The 22,886-nt window shown below is 52.0% G+C and overlaps 1 protein-coding gene across 1 annotated transcript; it reads left to right on the top strand.

Annotated features, from left to right (window-relative positions):
- The first annotated feature begins 221 nt into the window (after positions 1 to 221).
- On the top strand, positions 222 to 6,475 carry GLUL (glutamate-ammonia ligase). Its single transcript, XM_055724901.1, has 7 exons — positions 222 to 367; positions 1,553 to 1,743; positions 2,970 to 3,131; positions 3,396 to 3,542; positions 3,981 to 4,108; positions 4,289 to 4,488; positions 5,443 to 6,475. The coding sequence occupies exons 2-7, from the start codon at positions 1,578 to 1,580 to the stop codon at positions 5,759 to 5,761; spliced, it is 1,122 nt and encodes a 373-aa protein (XP_055580876.1). The 5' UTR covers positions 222 to 367; positions 1,553 to 1,577; the 3' UTR covers positions 5,762 to 6,475.
- Positions 6,476 to 22,886: the final 16,411 nt, after the last annotated feature.

Below are 22,886 nucleotides of genomic sequence, written 5' to 3'. Positions count from 1 at the left end.
GCAAAGGAAGCCGCTAACGTAAACGCTGCGGAAAGCCCTGGACCCGCTCCCGCCGCCACTTCCCCAGAACTAGGCGAGATGAGGGGTTATTTTTTCGGGCTGGGAAGGTTGCAAAAGGACACCCCAGCCGCCCGCCCCCCGCCCCTCGGTGCGGGGCGAAACGGGGGGCTTCCCTGCTTTGCTGAACGGGAAGCGGCTGGAGGAGGTGGAGGAGGAGGAGGAAGGAGGCGGGGCGGTCCCTTGCCCCCCCGTCCTGCCCCCGCTGCCCAATCGGTGCGGCGGGGCCGGCGCTGCGGGGCCATAAAGCGGCGGCGGGCGCGGCCCCGGGAGCCGAGCGTGGGAGCCCCGGGCCCGCCGCCCAGCGCAGGTAACGGCCCCGGGGGGGGGGAGGGTAGGGGGGCCCGGCCCGCTGCAGCCCCTCGGGCGGGGGGCAGCTCAGCCGTGGGCCGGGGCTCCCCGCACCTTCTAGGGGAAATTCCTGCTTCGCTTTTTTTTTTTTTTTTTTTTTTTAATTTTTTCATTTTATTGTGGGCGGAGGGGGGCGGGGGGGAAGGCAGCTGGCGTTATCTCCTGAAAACAGATGCTCTTCCCAGTTTCTTTGAGTTTTTGTTGTTGGTTTTTTTTCTTCGCCAGGCGCTTTAGCTGCTTGCTTAAAACACGGTGCCTTCCTCCCTGCCAGGAGGTAGATGCACGCGTGGGTGATGCTTCTCGCAGCGGAGTGGGGCCGGTAGGGACCCCTCCGGCGCCATAGGGGGGGGGGGGTGGGGGCTGGTCCAGCCAGCCCGCCCCGCCCCTGCAGGGGGCTATAGAGTGTTGGAGTGACTTTCGAAGACACTTCAAATTTCTAAATCGTTTGCGTTTCCAAGCTCCTGCAACCACGCGTGGGTCGCGGCTGCCGTGGTCTTGACACACGTGGGCTGGCTGTCGCTGGGAGCCCAGCTCCAGGCTGTGGGGGCTTGCGGGGATGCTGCGGGGGCCCGCAGCCCCTTCAAACCTTCCCCCCCCCCCCCTCCCGGTGCCTGCAGGCTGCTGCCTGAGTTGCTCAGGGATTGCTTGCGCTGCCTGTTGCTGTTTTTCGGGCTGCCTCCAGCCCCACACAGGGCTTGTGTAACTTCAGAGCAGCTGATCTGAGAAGGCAGCTGGGGCTGGCAAGCCCTCCTCGCTGGAGCAAGTATATTAAGAAAGCCCCAGCTAAGCTTCCCTGTGCATTAGCCTTGCTCCGGAGCAGTGGGGAGTGTGGAGGTGAAAAGTTCACGCAGGGCTGAGAAGCACTTTTGAAAGCTGTGGCTTGGTGGAAAACACCTAAGTTATTGGCAGGAGTTTGGGTATTAATGGGACGCTTTGAAAGCATCGCTCCTTGAGCCGGGCTTTCCTAGCTGCGTCTGCCTGAGCTGCTGCATTTTCTGCCTGCACGGTGGCATGAGACTGCTGGAGATGGCAGCCAGCCCCATGGCTGGGCTGGCCTGTGCTCCTCCATGGCTGGGGGGTGAAAAATCTGGGAGTGTGGGGAAAGGTTCACGGTTGGAGCTGGTTTTTTATATCCTCCCTGCAGGAACCCCCTCGTCCGATCTGCAGCCATGGCCACCTCGGCGAGCTCCCACCTGAGCAAAGCCATCAAGCACATGTACATGAAGCTGCCACAGGGGGAGAAGGTCCAAGCCATGTACATCTGGATCGATGGGACAGGGGAGCACCTCCGCTGCAAAACCCGCACGCTGGACCACGAGCCCAAGAGCCTTGAAGGTGAGAGGGCAGGTGCAGGATTCACAGGCCCTCGCCGGGTGGAAAAAGCAGCTGTGCTTGGCTGCTCGGGAGAAAGGATGTCATTCCTCCCTTTTCACGGCAGGAGGATGGTATCTGGGGAAGACATTGCTCCTCACCTCCTCCCAGTTACCTCTTTCCCCAAATACTCCAGGGGAAGGTTCCCAGCTCTCCAGATGTGGAGTCTCAGTGAGATGCTGGGGGTGAGGAGCCAGCCCCTGGCACTGCCCCTGCTGCGGAGGGGGCTGTTGGCAGGGGCTGGGGGCTGTTGGCAGGGGCTTGGTGGCCCATTGACGCTCAAGGGCTCAAGTTTTGGCCGGAAGTAGTTTGGCAGAAGAAAGTGGAGGGGAAAGAATGGAGCTATCCGGTGTAATTAAGAGCTTGTGTCCCTCAGAACAAACAGTCCCAGCTTACACAATAATAGCATTAGGATTTTCCCCAGGTTGCCATGGTGCTGGCTGGAGACAGTTATGAAATGAAAATACTGTGTGTGACTGAGCAGAATTATCTTTTTTTTTTCCTGTTTTTTCCCCCCTTCCCCTTTTCCCTCGAAGGGAGTGGTTGGCACAGCTCCTCTAGAATCTCAGTGTTTCCCATCCCCCACGTTTTCCCCAGGATATGGAGGAGATAACATTGCCCCATTTGAGTTTGCTGTTTCGCTTTGACCTGGAGGGCAGTGCACAGCCAGGAGGGGTGGGTGAGGGGGCCACGCTGGCCGTACTCCTCCTCCATGTGAGGCTTCATCTAGACGTGATTTGCTTTCCCACCTTCTCTAGGCCATGCAACGTGGATAAGAGTATTTTTATGGCTCCCCTCATTCCTATAGCTTGAAGATGCCTCGTGCTGTGCCTTCTCCCAGCTTGCCCAGTCTGCAAGGAGACTGGGTGCTCTGCTTGTCCCTGTGGTTGTTGCGACATGGGAAACATCCTCAGTGCTGCTCATTTCACTTGGGCTTGGCCAGCAGCCCAGCTCCTTGTGTTTCCCAGGGTGGCTGGGGAGTTGCACTCCCCTGTTTTTTGCTTTGTTTTGGGGGTTTTTTTGGCTTCCCCCATTTGGAACAAAAATCAGCTGAGCTGGGATTAAACCTATTGTAGGGCTGTTGTCTATAAGCATTTTCACCTCTGTAGTGCTGGAGGGTGGCAGGGCACCCATCCTCCTGGTGACTGGGGACACTGGGTCACTGTGGCTCATTCCTCTCTCCACTCCAGATCTCCCCGAGTGGAATTTTGATGGCTCCAGCACCTTCCAGGCTGAAGGCTCCAACAGCGACATGTACCTGCGACCTGCTGCCATGTTTCGGGACCCTTTTCGCAAGGATCCCAATAAACTAGTTCTCTGTGAGGTCTTCAAATACAACCGCCAGTCTGCAGGTGAATAGACCTCCTGGTGGAGGTGGTGTTCTGGGGAGGGGAAGGGGAGACCTGTCCAAGTGCTGTTCATGTCCTTAGCATCACGCATGACACAAAAATAATCCCTGCCCTGACAGTAAAAGGCAAACAGTGTGCTGGTGATGGAGAAAAGGCTGGTCCTGGGATTCTTCACCAGCACTGCTGGGACTCGAACTGTACATAAAGTGGGAATGGGCAATGGAGGTGGAGATGCTAATAAGCCTCTTGTTGCTTTTTCCCTTCTAGAGACAAATCTCCGACACACCTGCAGGCGGATTATGGATATGGTGTCCAACCAGCACCCCTGGTTTGGGATGGAGCAAGAGTACACTCTTCTGGGGACAGATGGACATCCATTTGGCTGGCCTTCCAACGGCTTCCCTGGACCCCAAGGTAACCTTTCAGGAGTCTGCACCTGACCAGCCCAGGAGCATTTGAACTGTAATCTGTGTGATGCAGCTTACGTGCTTCAGGCAAGCTGAAAGATTCGAGGTGTTTCTAGAATGGAGGGTGAACAACAGCAAGCAGGATATTGGCAAAAACTAGCCCGTGAGATTAAGATTGTTCCAATCCAGATTTGCTGCTTGGTTTGTTAATCTGCCGGTGACTTAAACCGTGCCCGGTATGACGGAGCACGAGCCCAGACTCTGAGGGACTTGCTGTCCATCAGTGCTTTGCTAGTGCTTCCATGAAAACCAGTTTAGATGGCTTTTCCACACATCCCAAGCCTTTTGAGAGTTCTTTCCTGTGTGTGGTTGGCCTTCACTGAATTTAAGCTTTTTTCCTTCCGGAAACTCATGTTCCCCTTGCTATTTGCATGTGCTGTTCCAGGTCCGTACTACTGCGGTGTAGGGGCAGACAAAGCCTATGGCAGAGACATTGTGGAAGCCCACTACCGAGCGTGCCTTTATGCTGGTGTGAAAATCGGAGGAACCAATGCAGAAGTGATGCCAGCCCAGGTAAGTTGTTTTAGGTGCCTCGTGGAATGAGATAGTACAGAAAAATCTCGGGCAGCCAGAGCTGTTGCTGCCTGCTCCGAGTCGTGTAGTTTTTACCAACAGTCAGAGAGTAAGGGGGTGGGAAGTGCTTCACAGCGAGTGTTTCTGCACCACTAAACTGGTGATGACTCCTCCTTGTAGTGGGAGTTCCAGGTGGGACCATGTGAAGGGATCGAGATGGGGGATCACCTCTGGATTGCACGCTTCATCCTCCATCGGGTGTGTGAAGACTTCGGTGTCATTGTGTCCTTCGATCCCAAACCCATCCCTGGGAACTGGAACGGTGCTGGCTGTCACACCAACTTCAGCACCAAGAACATGAGGGAAGACGGAGGTCTCAAGTAAGTTGTTTGAGATGGGCAAGTAGCATCTGTTTACTAGGCAGCAGGCTGGGCTTGGTTGGTAGCAGCAAGCTTTTTGCACAGCTTTGGACAGCTTGGGAGATTTCACTCTGGTGCTTGGTGTTGTCTGAGCCTTTCTTCTGGATTCTTTTTCTTTTTTTTTTTTTTTAAATAATGATACATTCCTGTCTTGGTCCTGGGTGGGAAATTCAGCTGGTGGCACAGCTCCATCAGTGCTGACAGAAGCATGGGTAGCCAGGATGCAGCTATTTGTAACAGGCTGTTCAGCTCTTGATCTGCTAGTGCTGCAAACAAACTCAGCACAGATTATCCTTTTTTTTTTTTTTTTTTTTTAATAAAACTATGATGAGAGACCATTTGCTTCTGTCTAGGCCAGGGTGTGGAAGCAAATGCCATGTTTTCTTCTGGAAATGTAAAACCTGAGTTCCCATAAGGGACTGCTGTGCCGATTGCAGGCAGGGACCTTACAGCACTGGGGTGCAGATCCCTAGGAAGGTTTTCCTCCTGGCACCTGTGTTTTCTTGCCTTAATCTTAGCGATGGCCCGAGATAACGAGCCAACCTGTGAACATGTGAGCTTCCTGCATAGAAACTTGTGTGTTGAGCAGGTTCCCCAGCAGCAGTGCGCCTGTGGGGTTTGGCCATGGGTTGCACTGGTGGTGTCTCACACACAGCACTCCTGAGGAACTCTGTGGGATTTGGCCATGGGGATCCTTTACAGAGAACCAGCCTGGGTCAGCAGTAGGAGTGGAGAGAAGCCTTGTATTGAGGCGATCGAGAAAAGTGGGTTGTAGGACATAAGGCTTCATCACAAAGTAGCTTGGGGACAGTGATGAAACTCTTGTCACTTTGAAGCAACAGTCGAGAGTGGCTCAGTTCATGCCATCCATCAGATGCTCACTGTGTCTTCCCCTCTTCCTTGCTCCCTTCGCAGGCACATTGAAGAGGCCATCGAGAAGCTGAGCAAGCGTCACCAGTACCACATCCGTGCCTATGACCCCAAAGGGGGGCTGGACAATGCCAGGCGCCTGACGGGTTTCCACGAGACATCCAACATCCACGAGTTCTCCGCTGGTGTGGCCAACCGCGGCGCCAGCATCCGCATCCCCAGGAACGTGGGCCATGAGAAGAAGGGCTACTTTGAGGACCGCCGGCCCTCCGCCAACTGTGATCCTTACGCTGTGACAGAGGCCCTCGTTCGCACGTGTCTCCTCAACGAAACTGGAGATGAGCCTTTTGAGTACAAGAACTAAGCAGACTGCGCCCACAAACACCACCTGCCCCCCCCCCCAGCTTCCCACCCCCCTAAACTTCCCTTCTAGATGTAATCCCGAGGGTACAAGATAACACGTTTTGTGTCTCAGTAACTCTTGTTGTCTTGAGGTGGGGAGGAGGGCAAATCTAGTTTTATCCATGTCTGTTTGTCATTGACCCTTCAGAAGACAAGAGGAGGAGAGGGTGTTAGAGAACTTTTAACCACTGTTTTTGGTTTTGTTTTTTTGGTTTTTTTTTTTTTTTTTTGGTCTAATTCATGTGTACATCTGATGGGATCCAGTGGCTTCCAGGGACAGACTGCACACACAAAAAGCCAGTAGGCAAGTGGAAAGCTTAGAAACTATAGCTGACTTCCCCAAGAGTCAAATTTGGGGTGTTAGCCCCACTGCTGGCTCTCTGCAGACTAATGGTCCTCTAAGATTGGTGGCCTTCTGCGGGGAAGGGAAGACTGGAGCTATGGTGGAGCCCCATGTGCCTGTACGGTGTGAAGGGGAGATCTCCAGCCGCTGGCCACTCTGAGGTTTCTGGGAATTTTCTGGCATTGAGCTCAGCGTAGGAGCATTGAGAACTCCTGGTTCTGTCACTGGAGGTCAGCTGGTCTCTGGTTCATAACACAGAGTGAAGTAGTATTTTTCTATTTAAATATAAAAACAACAAAAAAATTATATATGAAAGTGGTTGGTTGTTTGTTTGTTTTTTTAAAAAGAAGAGATACGATGTTCCAATGACTCACCCAGCTAGAGCAGGCAGAGCTCCCGAGGACGCTGGCAGAGGGCCTCCAGGTGGGACTGAGGGTGATCTTGGAGGGCTCAGTGGAGGAGCCTGGGATGAGATTTGTTGCAGCGTGGATTTTGCAGGAGGCAGTTCCCAGACCTGGGAAACCCGCAGAAGCATTTATTGCTGGAACTTGAACAGCTGTGACATGCTCCTGAGTGTGTCGATCCATGGGAGGAAGGTGTCCTGAGCTAAGAGTTGACCGGTCAACTTACCCGTGTTCTGGACGGAGCTGTGGGTGTGTTACCTTTCCAGCGGGGTTAGCATGTCACTAAAGCAGGGCTTTTGATAAAGGAAGAAAAAAAAAAAAGTGATTTAGATTATTTTTTTTCCAGAATATTCTTAGTTTATAAAACTGAATGGTTTTACAGAGACCGTTTGTCACTGTTGTGTCCTGGCTCTTGGGCTGCCTGCCATCCAGTGGTGATGGGGGCTAGGAGAAGGGAGAGGCCACCGGTCCCTCCCAGATCACACTGGGGTGACTCAAACATTCTGGGATTTTACACTTGGGTATCTTAGATGGTGCCAGTGATACTCCGTTGCATTTGGACTTCTTCCGAATAGTTTTTTTTAATAATAAAAAAAAAAGAGAAAAAAGAACGAAACCTTAATTTTAGCTTCTGCCTCCTTTCTCGGAGTCACCCTGGCAGCTGCTTTGGTCTGTGTGTTGCCTTTGCCATTTGAAGGGAATTTGACCTTGCTGGTGGGTAGGCTTTGGCTTTTCATTTGTGGGGTGGGTTTTTTGGGGTAGGGGTCTTGCAGTCCATGCGTGCTCTCCAGAAAAAGAGGGTTTGTAGGTGGCTGTTGATCCTCTGGTGGTCCAGCTGTGACCGGAATGGCGTTTTCTTGGTATGGGAAAGGGACTGGGCTTGTGAGTGGCCATAGGGAGGGTTATGGGGTAAGTACAGGTCTTTGTGCATCTCCCTGCCTCCTTCACATGAGTTCTGCAGGACGTAGAGAGCCACAGAAAACAAAATCCCAGCAAACTTCATGAAAAAAGGGTCTTTGTGAAAGAGGACCCTTTCCCACTCTCCCTATGGAGAAAATGCTGCTCACCCACCTTTGGTATATACATTTAGAAAAGTACGCAAGGTAGTAGAAATGTATCATGTTGTTGCCCACGGTCCTTTATTTAGCTTGTGGTGCTGTTTCCCAGCTCCTAGAGAGGTACGTTCTTCAGAGGTGGATGCTTTAATTATTCCCATCTTTAAATCTGGATTAACCACAGACAAGCATCCTGCTGGGCTGATGAGGCTGTTCCTGCCACTGCAATTTTGTGGACCAAGGGGTCTTTTGTATCTCCCTTCTGGGGAACATTCAAGGCAGCACCTTCCTCACCAGAGTCCCCAAATCACCCTCTCCCTCTGTGCCCATGAGGATGGAGTGTCACCGGAGGAGAAGCAAAGCGGACCCTGTGTCCTTTCCTCCGATCATGACATGACCACGAGGGCTTTGGCCTCTGTCGGGGCTGGAGCAGGGCTACTGCAGCCAGGAGAAACCCCCGCTGTTCTGGACTAACTTACAAGCCCAGAAACACTGGGGTTTTCTGCTGAGTTGGGCGTGGGGAAGGCAGCTACTTTTCTTTCTGCCTTCTGAGAAAATGTTACAGAGGAAAAAGTGGATTGCGCTTAAACATCTGTAAGGGTATCTGCACAGCAGGATGGACAAGACATGGTAACGCTTTTTTTGAGACTTCTGTACCTCTGAACACTGTGCATCCTTGAGGCTGGAGCCATGTCCCTCCAGATACCCTGTTCCCCCAGGGGATGAAGGAATTGTGGAAAGGGAGCATGGCTTAGTTTTGGCCACCAAGCAGCAGCAGCAGCCAAGGCAGCAGCTGATGGGCAACCAGGTTTTATTCTGGAGCTAAACAGCACCTCCCTGCACCCCACAGAGCCTCATCGATGCAGAGACGGGGAGTAACACTTGTGTGTCCCCACAGAGGATGGATGCCACCTCCAGGCTGGCCATCAGGGTGACAACGGGAAGCTGGCGTCAGTCCTTCACTTCTCCAGCTGCCCTGAACATAAATTTAGGATAGGAGCTTGATGCTTAATGGTTCCTTTTGTTCTCAGCTGAGAAAGCATTATCCACTCACATCACAATTACCCAGCTGAAAACAAGGGTGAAGCAATGTTGTGTGCAAAATGGCTTTTCAGATGATTATTAAAAATATATTTTAAAAAATATTATAATGAATTAGAAGGAAAAAAATCTCTCCTTTCTTCGTGACATTGTTTTCTGACATTTTGCCTAAAGCCTCCTTGCTGAGTCTGCTTTGCAGTTACCTAAACAGCATTTCCCAGCTGTGTAGGGTCAAGAGGCCTCGTTTTCAGGCTGTGGAACTCTTGAAAATTGAGCCTGAAACCTTCAAAAGCTGAATTTACTGCTTATGCATTTATAGAAAACATTTTGACTTTTAAATTTAGCCTCTCAGGAGGAAGTGAATCCCTTTTCTCTGTTTACTCACACATCCTTAAAAGGCAAACAATGATATAGAAATTTTCACTGGATACAAGAAAACGCAAGTACTGGTCCCAAAGGGTTTGCTGGGCACATTAGAGCATCAGGAACTGCTCCGAATGAAGCCGCCAAAAATAGCACCAGCCTTTTGAGATGCGTGTTGGTTGCGCTCCCTTTTAATCAAACACCAGCCTAGGAGACAAGGCTGCTCCATAACGATTAATAAATCTGCTCACACACCAGGCTTTTCCTCATAACTGAATTTTAAGGCAACCAAAATAAGATTAGCCACAGCTCCCTTCAAATATAGCCTGCAGCAGACGAGCTAATCAGGATCACACTTGCAGCACCTTTTAACACTGGGCTGTGCCAGCCCGGTTACTGTGAGGACACGAGGACTTTTTCTGAAAATCCTGATGAATCAGGTGAGTCTGGCTGGGTTTCTTCTTTCGCACTTTCAGAGTGCCCTGATGCTGCTCCAGTATCCACATACCATTTCCCCGATTTTCCTAAATGACCCTCTTTGGTTGATCAGCCTTCGCATCCTCACATAGCCTCTGGCTGTGCCTACCTCTCCCTTCCCAAATGCATCTTCTGGAAAAGAGCTCGGCCAGTCTCAGGTGGGTTGTTTTGCTGAACTGCCTTTTGGATGCTGTTACCTGGGGAGAGAGAGGCACTTTTTCTGGTTGCAAGGCAAAACTGTTTTTATTTCTCTGTGACTGCACTTTTCCCTTTTCCCGGGGTGTTGATAGTGGTCCGTGCGTCTGTCCTGCATCTCTTTCTGCCCGTGGAGGTTGGGAAGGGATGGTCCCAGGAAGGGAGCCAGCACAGTGCTGAGGGGTGATTTACAGAGCTCTGCAACAGCTTCTGCTTGTGCTTGAACCTCATGCTTCCAGAGCAGCCCTGCTTTGCTCCCCCAAAATGCCTCTTGGAGGTCCAGCAGCCCCTCCGATGTGGTGTTGGGAGGAGCCCCAGCCGAGATCTGCGTTCGCTGTTCACCAGCTGTGTTGTGAGCTGGTGTAGAGCCATAGAAGAGGGGCTGGAGGTCCTATGGCCTCTGGAAGGAGGACAGGGTGTGCTCTGGAAAGGTGCTGGAGCCCAGCCTGCTGGGGACATGTCAAGTGTGGCCGGTTGGCAGGTTTTTTGAGTGACCCAGATGAGAAAGGTGGTGGAGCCTGGGAGGGGAATCCTGCCATCACAGATACCAGTAATTTGGCTTCAGTCCAGCCAGGATTTCATCCTACTTGTTCAGTTACTGATTAAACTGAGGACAGCCACTTAGAAACAAGTGGGAGCTCTTGAAAGGGAAGATCTCCTTAGGTCTGCCTGGCTTCCCTGGCCAGCTGGATGCAGGGTCAGACCTGGGGTGGCTTGTGAGTGGGTCTTCCACCCATGAGTGGTTCTCCTGGCTCTTCAGCTGGAACTGACCACTTATGTGCAGTGCCTGGTTTTCACCATGCAGCCTTTAAACTGAGTCCTGCCTCGCTTTGCTTGCCGATAAAGGGACCAGTCCATCTCCAGGATTTGTAGTATGGAGAGACGAATAGCTTTTCCTGAGATCATGTAGAGTATGGGGGATATCAGTCACTCAGTAATGACCTCTCTGGATGCTTAAAGGTGTCACTAGTTAATTGCCTGGTTCATAAAGAAATGGTGATCTCAGTTTGCTCCTTGTGACTCCTCTCCGAGCCAGTGCTGTGTGTTTTGGGACTGTTCCTCTCTCCTGTGCGATGCCTTTTGATGTGAACATGCGGAGAAGAGCTCTGGGTAGACCCAACCCTGCTGTCCTCTACACTGAAGTGTCTCCGGGGCCTACATCCCCAGTGGGGGATGATGTGGATCAGAGCGTCTCCCAGCTGCTCCTGGAAGTGTCTGGCCTGTGTTTGGAAGGAATGAGGGCTCGGGCTGGGCAATTCTTGCGGATTAGCCCCCCCCAAACCTGCAGTGGCCTTGCATGCAGAGCATGCATGGGTTGGCCTCAATGGGAACCTGCCTGGCTGGAGAGAAACCTAGGGCCAGAGGGGGAAACTTGGGGGGGAAATCCATATTTGTGACTCTGGAATGAGCACTAGGGCTGCACTCCTTCACAGTCTTGTAGGAGGATCAGGCCCTTTGCCTCTTCTAAGCCTTCTCCCTCACTGCTCCTTTCCTCCCTTTCCTGGTGAGATGGTGCAGGACTGCTGCGTGTACTGGGGTAGTGGTGCAGGGGGGCAACTAGATTTTACCTCAGCTAAAATATTTCTTTTTTTTCCTTCCCCCCGCTCCATCCTGGCCTGCCCGCAGGCTGGCACCGCCGGGCTATTTTGCGTTCATAAGCTGCATTATGTAAGCCACGTCTTGAGTGGGGATGCAGTGCCAACTTGGACTTCGCAGCGGGAAGGAGCCACATTCCTCTGCCGCTGGGTTTAATCCCTGCCTCCAGCCACAGTTGGTTAGTTGGGAGGAATTGGAGAGCTGCGCCAAGGCTTCTAATCCCTTGCCCCAGGTGGAGCCAGTTCATTTCTGCAGGAGCCCTGCTTTCCTTTGTCAACAGGTTGTGCCCATGAGTCCTCTTAGCAAGCCCTTTCCTTGGCTGCTAGGAGGGTTGGCCTGGGCATGCACACCACCTTGGGACCTTCCTCTCCTCCTCTTGTTTGTGGAGCTCTCCATGCCCTGTGGCTCAGATGGCACTTGCTCAGAAAGGCTGGTAGGGGAGAAAAATGGAAGCGGATACTTCTACAATTCTAGCCCAAAAAATGGTGGCAAAGGTCTGCTGCGTGGAAAGTAGGCAGGCTGCAGAGGCTGGGAAAGACCATGTCGGTGCCAACAGCTTCTCCATCTGTCCCACCACTGACTGCCCTCCCAGAGTGCCTCGTCTGTAGGATGTGACCCTTGTCCCACTGAGGATCTGGGGGAGCCCTGAAGATCCTGCACCCAGGGGTCCTGTGGCACCAGCCTGGCTGGGTGCAGGGTACAGGACAGCGATGGGTGCTTGGCAGGGTGTTGGGTCCCCAGCAGCCTGAGCCCGTTGCCTTAAGCCCCTGACCTCAGGACTGATGATCTTTAGAACCCCCCTTGGCTGGTCATGGGCTGGATGGGTTCAAAAGCAAAGGTCCTCCACTCAGGTTCTAGATGAAGCTGACAGCAGCAATGCCTTGCTGTGTGTTTTCACGTCCTGTGGGTGGATGAGGTACCAGACTCCACAGTTTTTGCTGGCAGCTTTCCCCGGTGCCAAACATGCTGCTAAAATGAGAATTATTAATCAAACCCAGGTTTGGGCTGCTTTTTCTCATCACAAATCCAGGTGGCTCAAGCCCATCTGTATGGCTCGTGGAGATGCTGAGCAGCTGGCTGAATTGCCCAGCTGCTTCTGTCCTGAGCCAGAGCTTGGCCAAAATGCCTAAAATACTGGCAAAGCAAGCGAATAAGATCCTTCTCCCCTACTGAGCTGAACCTGCAGGATTCTGGAAAGCATGCTGGCCAGCAGGTATCTGGTAAAATGCTAGGATCAACACTTGCTTCAACCACAAATAGCAATCTGCTCAATGCCTCTCTGTGTTTAGGGGATCCTGAGCAAGCCACCAAGTCAGAGGTGGGAATAGACATGCCCCAGGGCTGTGTTGTTCGGATGCTCTTTCCATTTAGGAAGCTTCCCCAGGAACAGTTGGCCTTAGAGATGGGCTTAGCTTGTCTCTGAAACTTGGAGACCAGGGCTTCAGCTCGTTGAATCACCGAAAACTATGCGCTTGCTCTGAAATACAAGATATTTTCAGACTATTTTCCACCCAGACAGATAACACATGCAGGGTGATTATTAACTGGCTCCATTTTTTTCCACCTCTACTTGTGGCTGGCTCTCCTGGCAAGACCTCCATCCACTCTTTAAGATGCTTTCACTGTAATGTGGGTGCCTTCCCTTCTGGCAAATAACCAAGCGGGTGACTGTCAGTGTGGGCTGTAGACCTATGAGGAAGCATTTCATTAAGAGTAGAGATTGCTTTGGTGTGGAAGTTTTTCTATCTATAATCTCTCAAGAATGAAGAAAGCTGCTTGTGAAGCTGGCTGGGGAAGGAGGTGGTCTCTGGTGGGGCTGTCCTCCGCACCATTTTGGGGCTGTGCATGGAGCTGGGGGTGTGACCCGCGTACGAGGAGCCAGGGACAAACCATGGGTGGTGGTTTGGGACCAAAGAGCATCCAAAAGATTTGTGGCATGCTAACAGTCTGAGGGAACATCCTGGTCAGAGTGAGGCATTTCATCTGGGTCTCTGGGTCTCTGCTTTCATGGGGAAGGAAAAGAGAGCTGGCAACAGTGATATCTTACTCCTAAGATGTGAATTGTAGAGCTCATGCATGGCTGTCTGTGCAGTATCCAGGACCCTACGGGTGGTGTCTCGCTGGCTTACGCAGGCAACCGAGAGCAGTAGGGGTTGAATACAGCCTGAACGATGGTACTGCAACACCCGTGTGTACAGGGAGTCAGGCTGTGGCATGGCAGGAGCCGAAGAGCTCTGAGTCACCCCGTGAGCCACCCATGGTGGCCCCAAAGCGTGTGGGAAGGAGTGGGCCATGCAATTTGAGCCTGCACATGGCTCTGCACGAGTCGATGTGTTGTTTCCTTTTGAAACAAAAGACGGTCCTTCTGCACGCTGTGTCTTGCAAAGAGGCAGCCTGGGCTTGCTGGGGATCTTGTGCTGGAGAAGGTCGTATGGAGCACGTAAGATGGGACCTTCTGCTGGAAGATCTGGTGTCAGCAAAACAGAAACCTCCGCGCAAAGGTTGGGGTGGGGGTAAGGCGGTGATGCCATGTGGGTTCTGCAGAGCACCTGCAAGACCAGGGTGAGTGGGTTACTAATGCGCCATAGCTGAGCTGGATCACTCCCAAAGTACCCACACAGTGTGTGACCCCGTTGTCATGGGACATCTCAGGTAGCAGCTAGTGCCAGCGTAGCCCAAACAGCTCTCTGACACCCAGCAGCTCACCCTGCTCGTCTCCCCCTGCTCCTCCCCAGCCAGTGGAAAATGCTCCCATGAAATGTAAAGCAAATGCTGCAATCTTTGACTTTTTTTTTGTTGTGAATAACATCGGGCCTTTTGCTGCACATGCTATTGAAGCTGCAGCTGTATTTCAACCAGCTGGCAGCGCTCTGGGAGATCAAATGTTCTTGGCGAAGTTGGGCCAAATCTATGGCTGGTGGAAATGGGTGTAATTCTGATTGACCTCAGTGCTGAGCTGCTTGATATCACCTTCGATTTGTGCTCCCAGACTGAGGCTTTGGGGGATTTGGGGGGGAGGAAAAGTGCTCTCTGTAGGGGTGACATAGTCATGCATGCTGCGAGTGGTGTCTGTGGAGCAGGTGGGTGAGGAGCTCAGCTGTGCAGTCAGGCAGGAGCTGCTGCTGGATGGGATTTCGGTTGTGTGGGGATGTCTCTGAGCACTTGCCATTTGATAGTCCTCTTCTAAAGCATGCAAAAAAAACCAACCAAAAAACCCAAACCAAAACCCCCAAACAAAAAAACCCCAAACTCTTTTGTGTCCGGGGCACCTGGAGCGTGTATGTGCGTATTGCTACACACTGCGCGTACTGCAAAACCAAAACACCAGCCCTGCCAAAACCTCCAGCCCTTCTGGGAAGCGTCCACAGCACCGTGTGCTTGTCCCGCCGGATACACTGTGCCTCCCACTGCCAGGTACTGTGGGGCAGGCGCCAGCCCTTCCTCTGGGCTTGGGAATAGCTTGTTTTGAATGTTGTTGGCATGGAAAGTAGAGAAAGCAGGAGCAGATGTGCCTGTGAGCATGGGCAGGAATCATTCCTCTGGCACCGCTGCCTTCAGGAACCTGCCCCTGTGCTGCTGGCCCCCCGGGACATGCTGGACCCCCTCGTACCAGCACCGCCCCATGGTCTCAGCCAGTCCCCTGTCCTTTGAACAGAAGGTTTTAGGCAGCAAAGCTGCTCTGTGTGATGGATTAATTAAAATAGTGTCTCGATGTTCAGCTCAACCCTCCCATCCCTCTGACCAGTCTGACCACTAATGTGTAACTCAGCATGGGACTGGGATGAGAAGGATGTGGGGAACTGGAGAAGGCTGGGGGAGCTGGGCAGCAGGGAACGTGCTCAGATGAGATGCTTGCATTTGTTTTGTTTTTTTCTTTTGGGTTATTTGTTATATTCTGGTCATGAGGAAATACGCAACCTTATTCTGTAAGAAAACCCAGGTTTTTTTCCACCCTCTGCCCCAAGATTTGGCTCTTAGTCCTAAGGAACTGTCACAGGCACTGTGTCCATCATCCTGCTACTACCGGAGATTTCCATCTGCTTTGCACCTCCCTCTGCCCCTTGCTGAATAAACAAATGCCTGTCCTGGCCGTGCTGTTCCCAGTACTTGTGCTGGCTGGCTCCAGCCTGCCATGTCCACAGGGACCCAGGTGGCTCCTTCAGAGCAACGTGGATGTGCCCTCAACACAGCAGCAAGTGGAAACAGCAGTGGCGGGAGCAGTGGGGGTGAGAGGAAGGCACTGAATGAATCATACCCATGGATGGCTTTTTCTGCCTGACTTGGTTTCTCTTTCCTAGAAGCTGCACAGGGTTTGTCGTCTTGCACATTTCTGCCCTGCCTCTTCATTTGCCTGGGTGTGCTGGGCTCGTGACTCACTTGCACGGGTGCGTTTCTCCAGTGCTGTTGACATCTGCTGATCGCTGATTGCTTTCCAACCATTAAATCCTATGTGGCAAGAGAGAATTGCAGGGGGGGAAGACATTTCATTAATTTTTACTCCACCCTGCATCTTTTCCATCTCTTTCCTCTTGCAGAGACAGGGGAGAATATTGTTTTGCTCGCCCTGGAGGAAATGAGATGCTCTTTAACTGCTACCACCACGTAGCATGGCTGTTGGAGTCAGGGGCTAAAGGATGCTGTGCTTGGCTGTCACTGTATGGCACTTCAGGCAGGTTGGTGCTTCCCGAGTTGCAGCCTAGCCTGTGTCAAGGCTGCTGCTCCAGATGAAGTGGAGTGGGATTCAGGCAAGATGAACACATCTTGCTGCCTGGATTACTGCCCTCAGCAGCGGAGTCGCTGGTGCTGGTCACAGCGAGTCCTGGCTCCTGTTTCTGCCTTTGCTAGGGCAGGGCTGCCAGACCAATCTAACCATCCTTCTGGCCAGGCTCCCAGTTTGACCTCCTGCCTGCCTTGGTCCCCATGGCTTGCGGGTTGTAGGTCCCTGCAGCGGCAGATGGGCCGAGGGAGATTCCCAGAGGCTAAGGACTAGGAACCGCTGAGTAACGAGGCCAGGCAAAGGGCGAGCTCACTGCCGCAGACTGTCCTCAGCAGGAGCGATGAAATGATTAACTCGGTGGGGAGGCTGGGGCAGCAGCTGCCTGGAAAAGTCTCTCACCCACTGCTGGAGCGAGTGCTTGTGAGTAACTGGCTGTACACTGTCGTGTTAACTCATGCTGGCACACAGCATTCAACCCTTCCTTCACCTCCTCCTAACTGCACATCTCCAAGCCGGCAGCGACCCTCACCTCCTCACCCCCGGCCGTGTGCGAGGCGGGCTGAGCCCTGGGCAGACCCCCTGCTTCCAGCTGCGGTTCCAGAAATCAGTCTCTGCCATGTAAACTGTGCCCTAGCAAGGCCATGCCCTTTGGGGTTTTGGTTTGGGTTTGGGTTGGTTTGGGGTTTTTTTTGTGGTTTTTTCTTTTTTCAGGTGGTATAGCAGAACACTGCTTTGCAAAGCAGCGCTGTGTTTAAAAGCAAAAGCAAGGCATAGGACGCATGTTTTTAGCATCCCAAATATTTTGAGATCAAAGGCAGTTTGCAAGGAAACTGGTGATTATTGCTGCCTCCCAGAGTGCCAGTGCAGCCTGGGATCCCAACAGCTACGTGGTAGTAACCCCGCTGGGTTCCAGCTTGGCTCCTGCTGCTCCCCTGGGCATGGGGATGGCCAGGAACCGGGTTGCCTCAGGAGCTCATTCTGGTGGGAGAGGCATGAACTTCCATCCTAACCCTGCTCACAGCTTCCAAACCACCCGACAGTGCTGAAAGCAGCCAAGTGATGCTCAGGCAGCAAAGTCCTCCACTGATGGGCATCTACCTTCCCTTTCAGTGCCCCCAGATGATGTTTTATAGGAGCTGCGGGTGTTTAATATCCAAGGGCGTTTTTTTTTTTCCCAGGTGGGCTTTTTCTAAGAGGGAGTTGAGAGCACAAACAAAAAACATGACAATGTTCTAGAAGGGATTGTATTTTGCTGTAGCTAAATCTAGCTGTTGTGCCAAACGGAGATTTATTTCTCAAGTGAGATCATCTGCAGGAAGACGGACCGTGCTTTCCAAGCAGTAGCAGTGTTGTTGTGGCTGCTGGGCTGGTTTCAGGTAATGGGCAAGACAGTGTTTGTCAGGAGAGGTAATACTTCTGTTAGACACACCGGCTCGCTGGAAGAAAAACAGGTGACCTGCTGGCACAAGGGAAAGAAAACAAGAAATGCACAAGCAGAGATGCAGCCAGCTTCAAACTAGGTACGTGAGCTAGCTCTGCTCCTGGTCTGCCCTTGGTTTGAAGACTTCTTGCACCTTCTCAGGTGTAAGATGGATTTGGAGCAGCATCCCCTTGGGGCTTTCCTAGCTGTTTCACTAGAAGCTAATTCCTTTCCCTACAAACTTTAAGGACTTGGCACCTATAGTTCAGCTGTCTTAACTTTCCTGTGTAAACAAGGCTGAAAGAGAGAAGATAAAATGCATATGGTGCTTTTCCTGGCTTTCAGACCCCAGGGCGCTGGGGAAGGGGCATACTGGGTAGGCAGTGAGCCTGGCTCGTGGGGAGACAGGCGAAGATGGGGACCGGAGCCTGCTCTAGGAAGGATTAATGCAAACACCTGGTCAAGCAGGTAGTGGCCAAATCCTGCCTCGATGGCTCCTGGCTCCCCTGCTTGGCTCCTGCCTTGGTGGCTGGGAAAAGGGGGGTGATGAACCCGATCCTGCTGATGTGATGCAGCATCTGGGAAACGCTGCTGGAGGCTTTCTCTCGAAAGGTGAATCCACCTCGGTAGGTGTCACACCAGGGCTGGGGTGAGGCAGCAAGCACGCAGGAGGAACAAAGAGGCCTTTGTCACAGTTCCCCTGCCCTGTAGAGCTGCCTGGCCCTGTGCCGGTGAGGTACTTGGCTTGCTACCCAGATGAGAGGTTGTGGGGGAGGCTGGCTGAGCAGCCAAGAGCTTCCCAGAGATGAAAACTGGTGGTTGTTGCTCTCTCACCTGGAGATGCAGCCTCCCTCCCGGCAGCAGCGTAGTGGGGGCTTAGATGGGGTAAACCCTGAAACTGCCGACGGGGCCAACACCTTCCCACCCAGCCCGCCTTGGTGCTTGTAGTGGGATGGGTGGCCTCTCCAGGTACATCTGTACAATGGGGTGGCCCTGGAGGGTGCAGGCATGCGGGTGTAGTGCAGAGCGAGTGGGTGCAGGCAGGCTGCCTGCCGGAACAGGGGGAGCGTCACTGCATGAGTCTGTGGCAGGCAGGTGCCTCCGCAGCTCAGCACTAATCTGAGCACTAAGGCTCTAATCGCCATGCCCTGACCTCGCTCAGAGGTGCCCTTGGTCCAGCCTGCGCCAAACCGACCTCCACCATGCGAAGCCACCCCCTCGCTAGGCTGAAGGGAGAGCTCGGGGACCCATGCGTGTGAGTGTCAGGGCTGTATCCTTTCCTTTGGAAGGGAAGGAGATGAGTCCCTCCAGGTCGAGGGTGTACCCTTAGAAATGCCAGATTCTACCCAGGGGATGGCAAAATCCCATCCCCTGGGATCTCCAAGCAGCTTGTTCCGCCACCCATTTAAAATCCATCCCCTTTTTGGGGGCAGGAGAGGATGCATCCATCCTCATGCACAAGCTTTTTTTCTCCAGTTCATCACCACAGGGCAGGTGGGAAGCAAGATCTGCTTGTACACCCCCTCTTCCCTGCAAGGCCGTTTGTGTCACACATCACTGCTCCTGTTTCAGAAAGCCCCTGGGACCGCGAGAGTTAATTCTTCATCCCAACTGCTCTCCTCCTAGAGCTCAGCAGGAAGAGGGATTGTGCTAGGCAAGGGGCACCACTGCTTAGGAGGAGGAGGGAAAGGGAAAAAAAAAGCTTCATGTTTAGACCTTTTACCTAATTTCCAAAGTTTCAGACCTGAAGGGCCATAGCAACATGAGCTGCCGGCGGGATTGGAGGCGGTGGGCTGTGCTGGGCTGCCCTCCCAACCTGTATCGTTGCAATGGGACACGGCCGGCGTCGAGGCCAGTGTTGGCTTTCTGCCTCCCCTTCCCCTCATCCATGGGATGCACTCAAGGCATGTGGTTGTGGGTTTGTTTTTTTTCAGCTGATTGCCTTTGCTCATTTCAAGTGTGTTTTCCCTGGTTTCTAGGAGTTGCTTAAAAAATTCTTGGCACTTGTGAAATCAGATGGCATCCAGGAAGGGTTGTTCTCGTGAAGACCTGTCTAGAAATTAATAGAGTGGTAAAACCCCAAGTTTTTGTATATATTTATATAGCCATCTAGAAGTGAGAGGAGATGGCACTTTGCAGCTACAGAGCAGAGTCTGGCCCAAGGCAGCTTGAGTCCAGCAATACTTTCCTTTTACCAAGGTCAAATCAGCCTTTGCAAAAATATCAGGGATTCCTGCAAACCAAAAGCAAAGATGTGACTCTGGGCAGTAAAATCTGCAAAATGTTCTTATTACGCTTGTAGCTTGCTAATTTTCCTTTTGGATTTATTAGTATGGCTCAGCCATCCAGTTCATCTCCAAGTGCAGCCCATCCTCGAGAAACATCACACAGTCTCTATGGGTCGGAGACCCCATGAAACTTGGATGTGCTCCCCGTGGGTTTTCTGAGCAACAACCTCTTGCTTTGGTTTAAAGCCCTTTTATCCCTTGGGAGCACTGCAGAGCTGATGCAGCCGTGGGCTCAGTTTCTGCAGGTCATTGAGATCAAACCACCTGCAACCCTTCCACAGCCGCTCTTCAGAGCAGAATCGCATTTTAATCTGAAGATGTGAGCACTTCTGACAGGGCTGAATCTGTCAGAGGCAGTGAGTGGTCAGGAAAGAGAAGCAATAAAAGTGGTTCAAAGCAAAAGCACTTGCTAAGGAAAAGATTGGGGACTGTAGGAGCAATTGATTTAAATACTGATTTAATTAGATTTTTTTTTTTATTTAAATATTGATTTAAATAGAGCTGGCCTGTGTCCCCCAGATCTTCAGGATCACTCAAAGCTTCAGCAGAGCAGCTGAGTTCCCTTACATCTGTGTTACGGTCTCTCCTGCAGCAGGCGATCTTCCTTTGATCCTTCTTCCTTGATGAGTCACCAGTTTAGCAAAGCATACGCTTAAGTGACTCACTGAATCCACTTGATTCCCCTTACACTGGCACCAGGTTCTCTTTGTCGTGGGGAAAAAGTTATTCCCCACGAAGCTGGCTGTGTTTCTGCTCTTCCGGGCTTGTGCACGGCAGGGTGAGTTTACAGTTCCTTTCCTAGAGAAGAGCACACATTTCCCTGCATATTTCGTATTTATCTTCCAGTAAGAATTAGTATTTAAGAAAAAAGGTCGACATACTCCAGACAAAGCTACCTTTGTGTTTTCTGGAGACTTGCTGTGCTCAAAAGCTTTCTGTGCATCCTTGTAGCATTTGAAGCCTGACACAGAGCAATGAAACACAGTTCATCCCGAGGGAGCTGTGTAGAGACGATCAGCTTCCCCTGGATTTTCATAAGCCACGGAACTGGGTATTTAGCTGTTTGCATTACTCCAGTACTCTAATTTGTGTATAAAAAAATTTGTAATTTTTAGTCCATTCATCTTACAGAAGATCTATTGCGGTATTTCTATTCTTAGGTGCCCTTTGAAAGTAAGGCTGTCTCTTCAGCCCCATCCTACTCCAGTGCTTATCAGCCAGCCAGTGGCCACGTGCAGCAGCTCCGAACAAATCCAGAGGTCTGGATTTGGGGTTGAATAGCTTTTTTGGGGAAAGCGGTTGCAGAAGAGCTACTGTATGCAATGACCTTGTGTCATGTTATGTAGGAGTGATTCCCCACCATTCCCAGTCCCTTCCACCTCGTTTATAGGGTACCTCTCGTGTGCACCACTGGATTTGTGCAGAAAAGCCTTGAAAGCTTGGAGCATCTCTTTTCCCAGGGGTATGAGCCTGCAGGCGAGTTTCCCTTGCAGGCACTGAGCAGACAAGAGCTGGATTGCTTGCATTCAACTTGCTGTTCTTAAGGAATCACTGGAATATGAATAGGATCCTTATCACACCAGGTTCATCCAAAGGACAAGGCCGTATTAATTGTTTGCAGAACTGCAGCAAATAAACAGCATTCCTCCTGATTCCTTATTTGCCTGCTCTAACTCCAATGGCCAACTCAAGCAGAGGCCACAGAGCTTGGCAGCAGGGGGGGGCGACAGCCTTTGGCAAGTATTGGACGGTGTCCAGCTTCCCAGGTGGCGTGAGCAAGCACTATGGAAACAAATTCTGGCTGGAGCCTTTAAATTATGTGTTTGGGAGAGGGAAAAAAACCCCCAGCGTCTATCACATCTGGGGGTCTCAGTGCAGAGGGGAGACCTGTTGTGAAGAAGGCTTTTTTCCTTGAAGACATTTGCCATGCTTTGGAGTTAGGTGAGGAAAATGGACAGCAATAATACATGTGATATATCACATAAGGGATGTGATATAACAGTGATAAAATAGAAATGTGGGGCTTGGCTCCCTTCCCAGGCCAGGACTAGCATCCTAAAGCTTAAGGGCTGGAATACAAGAGGCCAAAAGCTGTAATGACTTTCTGTGCCCCAGGAAAAAAGCAGGTGAAACAGGGCATGGCCAGAGCTCTCAACACCTGACATCCCCATTGCTTCTGGAAAGTTCTCTGCCTAAAGAGGAGAGGGAAAAACTGCAAGCATCTTCCTTTGTCTCAGTGCGGACTGGATGGCCGAAACCACTTGTTATTCCAACCGGACTGCCTTGTCCAGCCATCGTTGCTCTCCAGAGCACGTCTGGGTGGTTTCTTTGCTGATGGGCAGCCAGGGGTCTGCCCCATGGAGCACGTTGCTGCTGGGGCTGGAGGCTCGGGGGCTGAGCTCACGGGGAAGGAAGGGCGCTTGCTTGGTGCGTTGCATGGCAAAAGCTAGCGTTGATGCTGGCCAGGCTGCCGGCTCACCAGAAGGGCTCGCGTCTGCAAAATTTTGATCTAGGGCTAAATTTAAACACCAAAATGTAGCATTTAGAAGCCCAGAGAATAGCCCAGCCCTTTTCTCCAGTGGCTGTCTCTAGCCAGCCCTTCCTTTGGCAAAGAAGAACCTTTTGTTTTCCTAGGACTCTGGGCCAGCTTGGAATAATAACACCAGCGAAACCCTCCCTGCCCAGCACAATGAAGCAGTGCTCTCAATTCCCAGATGTGCAGGAGGGAAGTGCCCAGCGTGTCTCTTCCTGATGTTTCTCTTCCAGATGTGTATCGGCAGGGAGCCGGAGGCAGCCTGTTGCCAGCCGGGAAGTGGGCTGGGGAGCGGGCAGTGGAGTTTTCCCCTGGAAACCCTCTGGATCTCACTGCTTGTGGCTGGGCGAAGCGGTTTGGGCTGCCCTGCCAGCTATTCAGCTGGTTTGCAACAGTTTGAGCGGGGTCCTTCTGTGCTCCAGCAAAGGTGAGGATGCCTTCCCTCCTAGACATGTCCTCATCCTCAGAAAGCCCTTGGTCCCCATCTTCCCCTCCTCAAACAGCCCTTGGTCCTCATCATCTCCTCCTGAGCAACACCAGTGATGGTGGACTCTATTAAAAGTCCCGCAGGCAACTTGATAGGACAGGGAGACCCATCACCAAGAGACTCATCCCTCTGCTCAGTCCTCAAGTCCCAAGGTCAGCGGTCTACATG

The sequence above is a fragment of the Falco cherrug genome, chromosome 12, assembly GCF_023634085.1.
Source record: "Falco cherrug isolate bFalChe1 chromosome 12, bFalChe1.pri, whole genome shotgun sequence".
Classification (NCBI taxonomy): domain Eukaryota; kingdom Metazoa; phylum Chordata; class Aves; order Falconiformes; family Falconidae; genus Falco; species Falco cherrug.
This window is presented reverse-complemented; position numbering and strand designations above follow the sequence as displayed.